General features: G+C 48.8%; 1 protein-coding gene across 1 annotated transcript in view; it reads right to left on the reverse strand.

The window, feature by feature from the left end:
• CEP295 (centrosomal protein 295) overlaps nt 1-12,345 on the reverse strand; it is a 36,966-nt gene that overhangs the window by 5,390 nt on the left and 19,231 nt on the right. The window contains exons 19-26 of the mRNA XM_075266160.1: nt 11,247-11,462; nt 10,685-10,839; nt 10,452-10,593; nt 7,713-8,242; nt 7,250-7,381; nt 6,362-6,461; nt 5,645-5,842; nt 4,875-4,983 (exon numbers count right to left, since the gene is read on the reverse strand). Of these exons, the coding sequence (XP_075122261.1) occupies nt 4,875-4,983; nt 5,645-5,842; nt 6,362-6,461; nt 7,250-7,381; nt 7,713-8,242; nt 10,452-10,593; nt 10,685-10,839; nt 11,247-11,462 (1,582 nt within the window). The remainder of the gene's footprint in view (nt 1-4,874; nt 4,984-5,644; nt 5,843-6,361; nt 6,462-7,249; nt 7,382-7,712; nt 8,243-10,451; nt 10,594-10,684; nt 10,840-11,246; nt 11,463-12,345) is intronic.

Raw genomic sequence — 12,345 nt, forward strand, 5'->3', positions numbered from 1 at the left:
GCCACAGGCAATTGGTGCAGAATATGATGGAGATGTTTCCAGCATGTGACGTTGGCGGCAGGGAGGGCAGTTCCTCCAGTAGGCAACCAAGTTCTCACCGGTCCACACAAACGAGGGGCACACTGTCTAAGGTCTGGGACACCTTGATGGCACCCCCTCGCCAAAGTGCCGCCACGGAGGGTCCTAGTGTCACCAGGCGTGAGAAGTATAGGCGCATGTTGCGGGAATACCTTTCCGACCACAGCCCTGTCCTCTCCGACCCCTCTGCGCCCTACACGTATTGGGTGTCGAAGTTGGACCTGTGGCTTGAACTTGCCCTATATGCCTTGGAGGTGCTGTCCTGTCCTGCCGCCAGCGTCCTATCTGAGAGGGTGTTCAGTGCAGCCGGTGGCATCATCACTGACAAGCGCACCCGTCTGTCAGCTGAGAGTGCCGACCGGCTCACTTTGATAAAAATGAACCACCACTGGATAGAGCCTTCATTTTTGGGCCCACCTGTGTAAAGCACCCCAACATGAAACTCCATGTCTGTACTCAACCTCTCCAATTCCTCCGCATCCTCATACTCATCCACCATAAGCGTTGCACAATTCTGCTAATACTAGGCTCCCTCCACCCTGATTTCCCCCAACTCTGCTGGTTAGAGGCTCCCTCCACCCTGATTTCCCCCAACTCTGCTGGTTAGAGGCTCCCTCCACCCTGATTTCCACCAACTCTGCTGGTTAGAGGCTCCCTCCACCATGAATTGGTCCAAACTGGGCTGGTTAGAGGCTCCCTCCACCATGAATTGGTCCAAACTGGGTTTTTTAGAGGCTCCCTCCACCATGAATTTGCCCAAACTGGGCTGGTTAGAGGCTCCCTCCACCATGAATTGGTCCAAACTGGGCTGGTTAGAGGCTCCCTCCACCATTAATTGGTCCAAACTGGGCTGTTTAGAGGCTCCCTCCACCATGAATTTGCCCAAACTGGGCTGGTTAGAGGCTCCCTCCACCATGAATTTGCCCAAACTGGGCTGTTTAGAGGCTCCCTCCACCATGAATTGGTCCAAACTGGGGTTTTTAGGGGCTCCCTCCACCATGAATTTTCCAAAACTTGGCTGTTTAGAGGCTCCCTCCACCATTAATTGGTCCAAACTGGGCTGGTTAGAGGCTCCCTCCACCATGAATTGGTCCAAACTGGGTTTTTTAGAGGCTCCCTCCACCATGAATTTGCCCAAACTGGGCTGGTTAGAGGCTCCCTCCACCATGAATTGGTCCAAACTGGGTTTTTTAGAGGCTCCCTCCACCATGAATTTGCCCAAACTGGGCTGGTTAGAGGCTCCCTCCACCATGAATTGGTCCAAACTGGGTTTTTTAGAGGCTCCCTCCACCATGAATTTGCCCAAACTGGGCTGGTTAGAGGCTCCCTCCACCATGAATTGGTCCAAACTGGGCTGGTTAGAGGCTCCCTCCACCATTAATTGGTCCAAACTGGGTTTTTTAGAGGCTCCCTCCACCATGAATTTGCCCAAACTGGGCTGGTTAGAGGCTCCCTCCACCATGAATTGGTCCAAACTGGGTTTTTTAGAGGCTCCCTCCACCATGAATTTGCCCAAACTGGGCTGGTTAGAGGCTCCCTCCACCATGAATTGGTCCAAACTGGGCTGGTTAGAGGCTCCCTCCACCATGAATTTGCCCAAACTGGGCTGGTTAGAGGCTCCCTCCACCATGAATTGGTCCAAACTGGGCTGGTTAGAGGCTCCCTCCACCATTAATTGGTCCAAACTGGGCTGGTTAGAGGCTCCCTCCACCATGAATTTCCCAAAACTTGGCTGTTTAGAGGCTCCCTCCACCATTAATTGGTCCAAACTGGGCTGGTTAGAGGCTCCCTCCACCATGAATTGGTCCAAACTGGGTTTTTTAGAGGCTCCCTCCACCATGAATTTGCCCAAACTGGGCTGGTTAGAGGCTCCCTCCACCATGAATTGGTCCAAACTGGGTTTTTTAGAGGCTCCCTCCACCATGAATTTGCCCAAACTGGGCTGGTTAGAGGCTCCCTCCACCATGAATTGGTCCAAACTGGGCTGGTTAGAGGCTCCCTCCACCATTAATTGGTCCAAACTGGGCTGTTTAGAGGCTCCCTCCACCATGAATTTGCCCAAACTGGGCTGGTTAGAGGCTCCCTCCACCATGAATTTGCCCAAACTGGGCTGTTTAGAGGCTCCCTCCACCATGAATTGGTCCAAACTGGGTTTTTTAGAGGCTCCCTCCACCATGAATTTGCCCAAACTGGGCTGTTTAGAGGCTCCCTCCACCATGAATTTGCCCAAACTGGGCTGTTTAGAGGCTCCCTCCACCATGAATTGGTCCAAATTGGGGTTTTTAGAGGCTCCCTCCACCATGAATTGGCCCAAACTGGGCTGTTTAGAGGCTCCCTCCACCATGAATTGGTCCAAACTGGGTTTTTTAGAGGCTCCCTCCACCATGAATTTGCCCAAACTGGGCTGGTTAGAGGCTCCCTCCACCATGAATTGGTCCAAACTGGGCTGGTTAGAGGCTCCCTCCACCATTAATTGGTCCAAACTGGGCTGTTTAGAGGCTCCCTCCACCATGAATTTGCCCAAACTGGGCTGGTTAGAGGCTCCCTCCACCATGAATTTGCCCAAACTGGGCTGTTTAGAGGCTCCCTCCACCATGAATTGGTCCAAACTGGGTTTTTTAGAGGCTCCCTCCACCATGAATTTGCCCAAACTGGGCTGGTTAGAGGCTCCCTCCACCATGAATTGGTCCAAGCTGGGTTTTTTAGAGGCTCCCTCCACCATGAATTTGCCCAAACTGGGCTGGTTAGAGGCTCCCTCCACCATGAATTGGTCCAAACTGGGCTGGTTAGAGGCTCCCTCCACCATGAATTTCCCAAAACTTGGCTGTTTAGAGGCTCCCTCCACCATTAATTGGTCCAAACTGGGCTGGTTAGAGGCTCCCTCCACCATGAATTTCCCAAAACTTGGCTGTTTAGAGGCTCCCTCCACCATGAATTTGCCCAAACTGGGCTGTTTAGAGGCTCCCTCCACCATGAATTGGTCCAAATTGGGGTTTTTAGAGGCTCCCTCCACCATGAATTGGCCCAAACTGGGCTGTTTAGAGGCTCCCTCCACCATGAATTGGTCCAAACTGGGTTTTTTAGAGGCTCCCTCCACCATGAATTTGCCCAAACTGGGCTGGTTAGAGGCTCCCTCCACCATGAATTGGTCCAAACTGGGCTGGTTAGAGGCTCCCTCCACCATTAATTGGTCCAAACTGGGCTGTTTAGAGGCTCCCTCCACCATGAATTTGCCCAAACTGGGCTGGTTAGAGGCTCCCTCCACCATGAATTTGCCCAAACTGGGCTGTTTAGAGGCTCCCTCCACCATGAATTGGTCCAAATTGGGGTTTTTAGAGGCTCCCTCCACCATGAATTGGCCCAAACTGGGCTGTTTAGAGGCTCCCTCCACCATGAATTGGTCCAAACTGGGTTTTTTAGAGGCTCCCTCCACCATGAATTTGCCCAAACTGGGCTGTTTAGAGGCTCCCTCCACCATGAATTTGCCCAAACTGGGCTGGTTAGAGGCTCCCTCCACCATGAATTGGTCCAAGCTGGGTTTTTTAGAGGCTCCCTCCACCATGAATTTGCCCAAACTGGGCTGGTTAGAGGCTCCCTCCACCATGAATTGGTCCAAACTGGGCTGGTTAGAGGCTCCCTCCACCATGAATTTCCCAAAACTTGGCTGTTTAGAGGCTCCCTCCACCATTAATTGGTCCAAACTGGGCTGGTTAGAGGCTCCCTCCACCATGAATTGGTCCAAACTGGGCTGTTTAGAGGCTCCCTCCACCATGAATTTGCCCAAACTGGGCTGGTTAGAGGCTCCCTCCACCATGAATTGGTCCAAACTGGGTTTTTTAGAGGCTCCCTCCACCATGAATTTGCCCAAACTGGGCTGGTTAGAGGCTCCCTCCACCATGAATTTGCCCAAACTGGGCTGGTTAGAGGCTCCCTCCACCATGAATTGGTCCAAACTGGGGTTTTTAGAGGCTCCCTCCACCATGAATTTGCCCAAACTCTGCTGGTTAGAGGCTCAATCCACCCTGATTTTCAAAACAAATGTTGGTGCCAACCTCAACTTACTACAAGGGCCAAATTCACTGCTGGTGACAAGCTCTCCTCACTGCAAGTGCCAAATACACATGTTTCAAGGTGTTTTCCTACTGTCAGAGAGGTGGTATTGAGTGTGTAAAGTGTGTAGTTGTTAGGCTGTGATGTTGGGGTAATAGAGGGTCTTTGGTGTGTTAGATGCCCCCAGACATGCTTCCCCTGCTGTCCCAGTGTCATTCCAGAGGTGTTGGCATCATTTCCTGGGGTGTCATAGTGGACTTGGTGACCCTCCAGACACGGATTTGGGTTTCCCCCTTAACGAGTATCTGTTCCCCATAGACTATAATGGGGTTCGAAACCCATTCGAACACACGAACATTGAGCGGCTGTTCGAATCGAATTTCGAACCTCGATCATTTTAGTGTTCGCTCATCTCTACTAACAATCAATGCTCTGCCGCCCCTCTCATACACCTCCTGGAAATGTATGAATAAATTGCCATTAGGAGTTTTCCAAGCTGTTCGTGGGGCGTGTCTATAACAACAAATGGAATAAATCGCACTTAATATTCAGCACTAGAGATGAGTGAGTACTATTCGAAACGGCAGTTCCGAATAGCACTCTCCCATAGGAATGAATGGGAGCGGCCGGCGCGCAGGGACAGCCCCAGCTGCGTCCATTGATTCCTATGGGAGCGTGCTATTCGGAACTGCCTTTTCGAATAGTACTCGCTCGTCGCTATTCAGCACTAATTGACAACAAGTTACCGTATAGTGCGCTGGTGCATCTCTACTTCAGAGAGCTTGCGGTCTTCTGGGGTGCACACTCGGACCTCAACCACTTTCTTTAGCTGTCCTCCATCAGGAGGGGCCGGTTCTGAGAAATAATGGAAATAAATTAATAAATGAGGCACTCGCCTGTCGCCAGTCTTTCATTTCCAGTGGCAGCTTCTTTTTACAGGTCGATGTCAGCAGTGATGTCACTTTAGTGCCAGGTGACCACTGCAGTCGTTCGCAGACCCCTCCACTGAGGCCTGTTATTGGCTGCAGCGGTCACCTGGCACTAAGGTGACATCACTGCTGACATCCAGACCGGATGATGTGTTTTTTGTTTTTTTTTTAAAGGGGATTTCTTTGCAGCAGTCACTTCATTTACAGCACACTGCTGATCACAGCGATGTAGAGAAGGCAGAGAATCCACCAATGACTTCTACCCAGGTCACACAGTAGGTCTAGAAAACTGTAGACTCCATAAAAGTCTGCTCAGTCTGCCTCTATGGCCCATGGTCCATTATTTTAGGCTTAGTGGCAAGAGTTGGAATTGTAAGATTTTTAGGATTTTTTTTTTTCATGGAAAAATAAAAATAAAAGAAAATAAAATAAAAAAGTCACCTAAATTTCTTAATGGAAAAACATGATGCAACTAATAGGTTATATATTGGTGACACATTCCCTTCCGGTAAGACTCCCATTTTAGTACATGTTTTGAGATGAAGTGTACCGCACACATAAAGGTGACCTGGTGAAGAACTACTCACCATAGCCGGGCCGCTGCTGCTCAGCCTGGGTGCCGGACACATCTGTTAGGTTACCTGCCCGGCTCTCTTGCTTGGAGACTCTGTCTTTCTTCTTAATCTCTTGGATTCTTTTTGAGGATTTCTCCATGAGGTGTCTCTTTTTCCTCAGGAAGGCTTCCTGCAGGCTTGCCGGAGTGGATGTGAATTCAAGGCTCATTTCTAAAGAAGGACATAACGTCAGATTATAGGACGATATCAGTCACTGACAATGGTTCTTCCATTCATAGAAGGAGGACTTATCCCTAGCTCCGCCATCAAGCATGAAGTTTAAGTTGAGTTACTTGATCCCGTAAACAATATACTGCAACACTTCTGTATTGCGGTATATGGTACATTACTGCAAATGTGTATTGAGTCCCGTTCCTAATAATCATTCTGAACATGACCGCTATGAGGCTGTATATAGGTCTCCTCGCCGTTATGGCAATGCCAAAGAACCTTGCAATCTTGTTGTGGGGAGCCAAAGATGACAAGAGAATGGGCTCCCTCTGTCACCATCTTGATACTGGAATCTGAATTCTCTCCGACAGCCAGAACCAGTTAGTAGGTCTCTGCAATGTCACAGAAGCCATTACGGTGCTGAACGTTCACTATATGCTCAGTGTGACGAAACGGTGCAGACTAGGAAGGAGTTAAAAGTGACCTCTGCTCATCCACATACTGCACAGCTCAAATTACCTGCAAAGTGCTGCGACCCCGACATGCCTACTGAAGACTGGTCAGCTACGTGAAGGCCTGAAGCGTCCACCTCTGGTTGAAGAGGATGAAAGGAGGTGCCCTGTGAAGAGAAGGGGGACAGACATTATATCCTAATTATAAGAAGCCCTTCAAGGACTCGACAGAAGTCCCTGCTTGTCGGTGAGCTGTAATGTAAGGTCATATACTTTGGACATCTGACATTATCTCGCAGACGTGTCCGTGATTCTGTGAGCGCAGCATTCAGGCTCTGCCCATAGTTTGCCTGTTCCAGTAAACGTGCCCCAGTGATCGGGAGCATGAAGCATTGGTCACGCAAGAACACTGGCGCTCCATTCACAAGGAGACGGAATGGAGAAGTTTGTCCTCCATTCTCCTGATCATCGGGGACTTGTGAGTTGCACCTGCAGCAATCTAAGACTTATCCCCTATCCCCGGGATAAAGAATAACTGTCCTTAATGGAACAACCCCTTCAGTGAACATGTTACTGCAACACACGGCTACAGAGGTGCTTTCATGTCCACTAAACAAGTACCAAACAGGTGTTGGAAAGACGAGTCACATGATTCCTTAGTCCATCCGAAGGACTGAAAAAGACCATGTGACGTACACTGCAGGACTCCTCGTATCCAGTCCTCATATCCCCGGCGCCTCTAGAGGAAGCACCTCATTGACGACAGGGCATGCTTGTCAGATCAGGAGTATTCTCTGATAGGGCCGTGAACCTGCACGGAGATATAGGTGGCTACGAGCAGGTATATAGGTCAGATATCATTTACGCTAGTTAACTGCATAAATCTAACCTGGAAGGGGGCAAGATAAAGATTGTCTTATTAGAAGACGCTTGACGATCGGTTGTAACGGATTACCTGGGACGTGTCGCCATCTTGGCGATCTGCGGTCTGTGTTGCAGGCGGCTCGGAGCACACAATGCTGCTGTCATTCAGGCTCAGCAGAGTCAGATCTGGTTCTTCCAGGATTCCCCGCATCGACTCAGAGTCCTAGGAAACAAACTAGAGTAAATTCTGTTCCCGAGGACTAAGATACCGCTGACCTATCCTTAGGGTAAGTGGTCTATATCAGATTGATGGCGGTCCGACAGCCGGGACCAGAGAGATCTGCCTTTGGGTGAGCGCTGCAGCTTCTTCGCTACTTTGTACAGTGCCAGGCTTGGTATTACAGCTCAGCCCCATTCACTTATAAGGGACGAAGCTGCAATCAGACCATGTGACCAATAAACATGATGTCACGTGACCTGCGGAGCTGAAACGGTGCTCATAAGATCGCTACAAAACAAAAGTCTATAAGAAAAAAAAGTGAAACTAAAATTACCCAGGTGCGGACAAAGCTTGGCAAAGAACTGGCTGAAGAGCCAATAGTCAGGCTAGACAAGGACTGAAGAGAGGATCTGGAGTAAGAGACGGGGGTCTGGTCTGGTGACTGTAGAGCAGGTTGGCTGGAGCCTTCCTCAGGATCTCCGAATTCTCCATGTTGATGCTCCTGTACGGCCGGCAGCTCCTCGAAGTGAACGTTTCTAAAGCTGTTCCCTCCCAAGGACTCTGAGATCGGATGTTCAGATAGGTTGGAATTGTTTACGGTCATTTGTGCGGCCACGAGTTCATGGAAGGATCCGCTCTCCTCTGCGGCACTTGTCGGGAGGGTAGATGAGGGCTGACTGGCGAAAGATCTGTGACCGGCACGTTGGAGAGAAGCGCTGAAAGACTGTGAGACGCCAAGTTGGAAAGGATTCCCCCGATCTTGTGCTAGAGCAGAACTTCCATAGGACGGATCCTCCTGACCGCTCACATTTGGTTCATTAAGTGTGCACTCCGGGTGTAATGGGAGAAAAGAGCCAGAAAAATCTTTAAGGGGAAAAAAAAAAAATTGCAAGGTTACCTAATTATGACAAACATTTGTAATTGGCTTTTCTCACGGGGAATCGATTGCAGGGAGTGTTGTGGAGTGACTGTCGTACAGGCGCTCATCCCCAACACTCACAAGGGTCAGTTGTTTTACACTGAGTCAATTTACCCATCAGTATATTTTTGGCATTCTGCAAGAAATTCGCACAAACATAGGGAGAATATACAAACTCCTTGCAAATGTTGTCCTTGTCTGGATTATATAGTGCTGCCCTATACCATTGTGCACAGTCCTGAAGCTACCAAGGCTTGCTATGAGTGGGATTACTTTGCAAAGGACTACAGTTCCCAGGATTCCTCTCCCTTCTCACACATGGTGGGGTAGAGATATCGGTGCCGTTCGTTTCGGCACAAGTATCCCTCCACTGTCAGAAAGGTGGGCCTTACTGCTCAGCTTCATTGCTGGTGTGTGAGCAACGCCCCCGCTCTGACAGTACCCTTCCATAGACTTGTACTTTCTAGAGGTATATCATACTGTCCATCTCCCAGCACATGTAAGATCTTCTTTAACACACAACACAGATCGGCTACATACTCGCTGTTCTGTAATGTTGCGCACTAGACACTGCTGTCCAGCATGTTAAACATGATCCCTACTGAGGTAGAGAGGGAGAGCCAGGGAGCAGTAGACATAAGAGATGTGTTGTGTGACCTCCCATACATAAGGGTATGTATTTGTTCAGTGCATGCAAGTCATAGGAGCAGAAGCAAACCTCTGCAGTCACAAACCAATGAAATATGGAAATAACCAGCCTTTTATGGATATACAAATAAGCCTGCAAGTGCACTGGGGGAGGGATTTATTTGCTAGGCTTTCCTACAGACAGCTGCAAGTGCTCTGGCTTTCCTTTGGTACAGCTACCTAACACTGCCTCTATAGCTAAGACTGACATTTTCCACCTCGGCCTGTGTCATGGCTGTCTGTAGGTAAATCAGACCCCGCCCCCAGTGCACTTTCAGGCTGATTTACATATTCATAAAAAGAAAATGGCCTCTGTATTGCTTTATCGGTTTGTGGCCACACAGGTATGTTTCTGCTCCTATTAAAAGACAGTAATAGAATTGGTTTTGGCGACATTCTGGGCCTGACAGACTCCCTGTATTATAAAACTGAAACCCTCAAGTGATCGACATATATATCCGAGCTTAGATCAAAGGTAAAAACTCTTATAGGGAGGGGCCACACGGTGGCTCAGTGGTTAGCACTGTAGCCTTGCAGTGCTGGGGTCCTGGTGTTCAAAACCCGCCAAGGGCAAAAAAAAAAAAACAACAACATCTGCAAGGAGTTTGTAGATGTATGTTCTTCCCATGTTTGCATATTCCAAAAAGACATACATTAAATAACCCTCATAGGGAATAAGAGAGGTCATCACATTAAAAAACACACATCTGCATACATTGAGCTCAGTTCAAGTGTAGAAGGCATTCATTGTATACCTCATGTCAGTTGCAATTACATCACTGCTCATTGTATACACATGCAAACATGGGGAGAGCACACATACATGTTGTCGTTGGCGGGATTTGAACTCAGGACTCCAGCGTTGCAAGGCAACTTTGCTAACCACTGAGCCATCGGTCTACCCTATACATATTGCACAGTCCTGTGCTGCACCTTTGTTTCTATGCTGACAGGGCTTCCTGTGGGTGGGATTACCTTGTAAAGGATAAGTGTTAACAGAGTAAACTTAGGCTAGACAGTGTAACAATGAGTCAGACTTATCATCCAGGGTCAGACACTTGATCAGTCTGGCGCATGTTAAACCTGCCTGGTCTAAGTTTACACCACTATGAGTTGGCTTGTGCCAATATTTTGGTGCATGGTGCAACTTCTTACCTACCCCCATTTCCTGTATGCCTAGTCCGTGAGATGTCTTTAAAGGCATTGCTGTAATGCCTTTAAAGCTATCCCTCTACTGTCAGAACCCCTCCCCCCATACACACACACACATGCAAACATTGAGCTCAGTTCAAGTGTAGAAGGCATTCATTGTATAACCTCACAACAGTTGTATGTACATCACAGCTCATTGTATACACACTCAAACATGGAGAAAACATGTAGACTTCATGCAGATGATGGCGTAGCAAGGCAACAGGGCCAACCACTGATCCACCGTGCACCATACTGTACGTCCCATCCTCTCACCTGCTTCATTCTGTCTCCTGGGTGAACTTATCCCCATGCTCTGTGGATGGAACAAGCCAAAAGATGCTCTTAGAGCGGTTGTGCCGTGTGGTACATCTGACGCCGGACTTGTATACGACGATGTATCTGGGCGGCTGGAGCTCTTGGAGCAAGAAGAGAAACCAAATCAGTGATCTAGATAAGACCTGAAGTGATGGGTCATGTGTGTAGGTCGTAGACATGTAAAGATTTACCTGGCTCAGATCCGGTATGTTTTGTGGGCTGCTCGTGGCCTCCGATCGGGCGTAGGACGGAGTGGAAATATTGAAGTCGGGTTTTGGATCCAGTGAGTGAAAAGTATTAGACAGGTGGAGATCGGCAGGTGAAACATCTGAGACGACTTCAGGAGCTGGAACAAGTGAGCAGAAGGGGTTAATGCTTTTCAATGTTTTGGGCTAACCTCTTGAGATTCACAGTCAAAACAGAATTACTATTATACTCTGGGGTCTCTTCAGGCCCCAGGGTATAATGAGTGTAGTGATCAAACAAAGTGTTACTCACCTCTCCTGGGCTCCAGCGTGACTCCCTGTTGTCTTCTTGTCTACGTCAGGGACCACTAAGACCTATGATTGGGTCTCACGCAGTGTCATACAATTCACAATGTCACATGACCTGCTGAGCCCCAATTCCGGTCCCTGTCATCAGTCAGAAGACAGCAGGGAGCTGCGCTGGAACCCAGGGGAGGTGAGTAACTTTGTTTAAGTTTGTCACCTCCCACATGGACATCGTCCATAGTCACAAATTGATGCTACTTACAGTGAAAACTCAAGTTTCTCTCCAGGGACGCGCTGAGGTCTTTGGTGTACTTGTCTATGATTTGCTGGATGTGGCTGCGATTGTCCAGCGGACTGAAGTCACGACTCCATGTTGTTGGAAGAGGGATCTGGGAAGTGGCAGAGGATGGAGGGGAGCTGCTGTCTTTGTGTTCCTCAATAGCAGAGTAGTTACATCTCTGAAGGTCTGACATGGTGTCTAGAGAAACAGAAACCAGAAAAACAAAAATAAACAAAAAATTGTACAACAGTACACGTTGCTATATTGAGTATACAATTCTGGTGCTACCTGTACTTGGGGCGCATTCATTCATGCCTGGATTCTATAAATGAAAACTTTATACTAATCTAGAGATGAGTCTCAGCACCGGTGCAGTTCTTCAGTGAAGTGGAGGACACGCGCCAGGTTTCGGAGGTACGGCGCATGCGCACTGAAGACGAGGTGAACTCCTCTGGCTTCAGTGATGAACGGCGCAAGCGCGAGGAGTACAACAGCAGGGGGGAGTCTAAGGCTCATATAGGGCTCACAATGTACATTTATTTTCCTATCAGTATGTCTTTGTAGAATGGGAGGAAATCCACGCAAAGACGGGGAGAACATAAAAACTCCTGGCAGATGTTGTTCCTGGTGGGATTTGAACCCAGGACACGGCGCTGCAAGGCTGCACTGATCTCCACTGCTGGTCGTTCAGAGGGGAAGGGTATTCTGGATCGTGACTACATTCACTGCAAGCGTGATGGGACATACATAAAAAAAATCCTAAAGCCGGAGAGACTGGATGCAGACTCTTACTAGAGCAGGGCGGCTCAGTGGTTAGCATTATTGCTTTGAAGCCTTGGGTTCAAATCCGGCCAAGGACAACGTCTGCATCTCCATGTTTGGAGTGTGGGAGGAAACTGAAACATGCATTGCAGCGGTGGAAGGACTGGGTGCTGGAAAGCATAGCTCTTTAGTGCGAGGAGAGCAATGGTGACGCCCCCATTGCACCAGAAAGCTCAATTGTATATCAGAAAACAGCTAATATCCCGGCAATGAGGCAGCGATCGAGAAGCAGAAAGCAGCGTTATGTCCATGTGAGCCC

This window comes from Leptodactylus fuscus, chromosome 2, assembly GCF_031893055.1.
Source record: "Leptodactylus fuscus isolate aLepFus1 chromosome 2, aLepFus1.hap2, whole genome shotgun sequence".
Taxonomy (NCBI): domain Eukaryota; kingdom Metazoa; phylum Chordata; class Amphibia; order Anura; family Leptodactylidae; genus Leptodactylus; species Leptodactylus fuscus.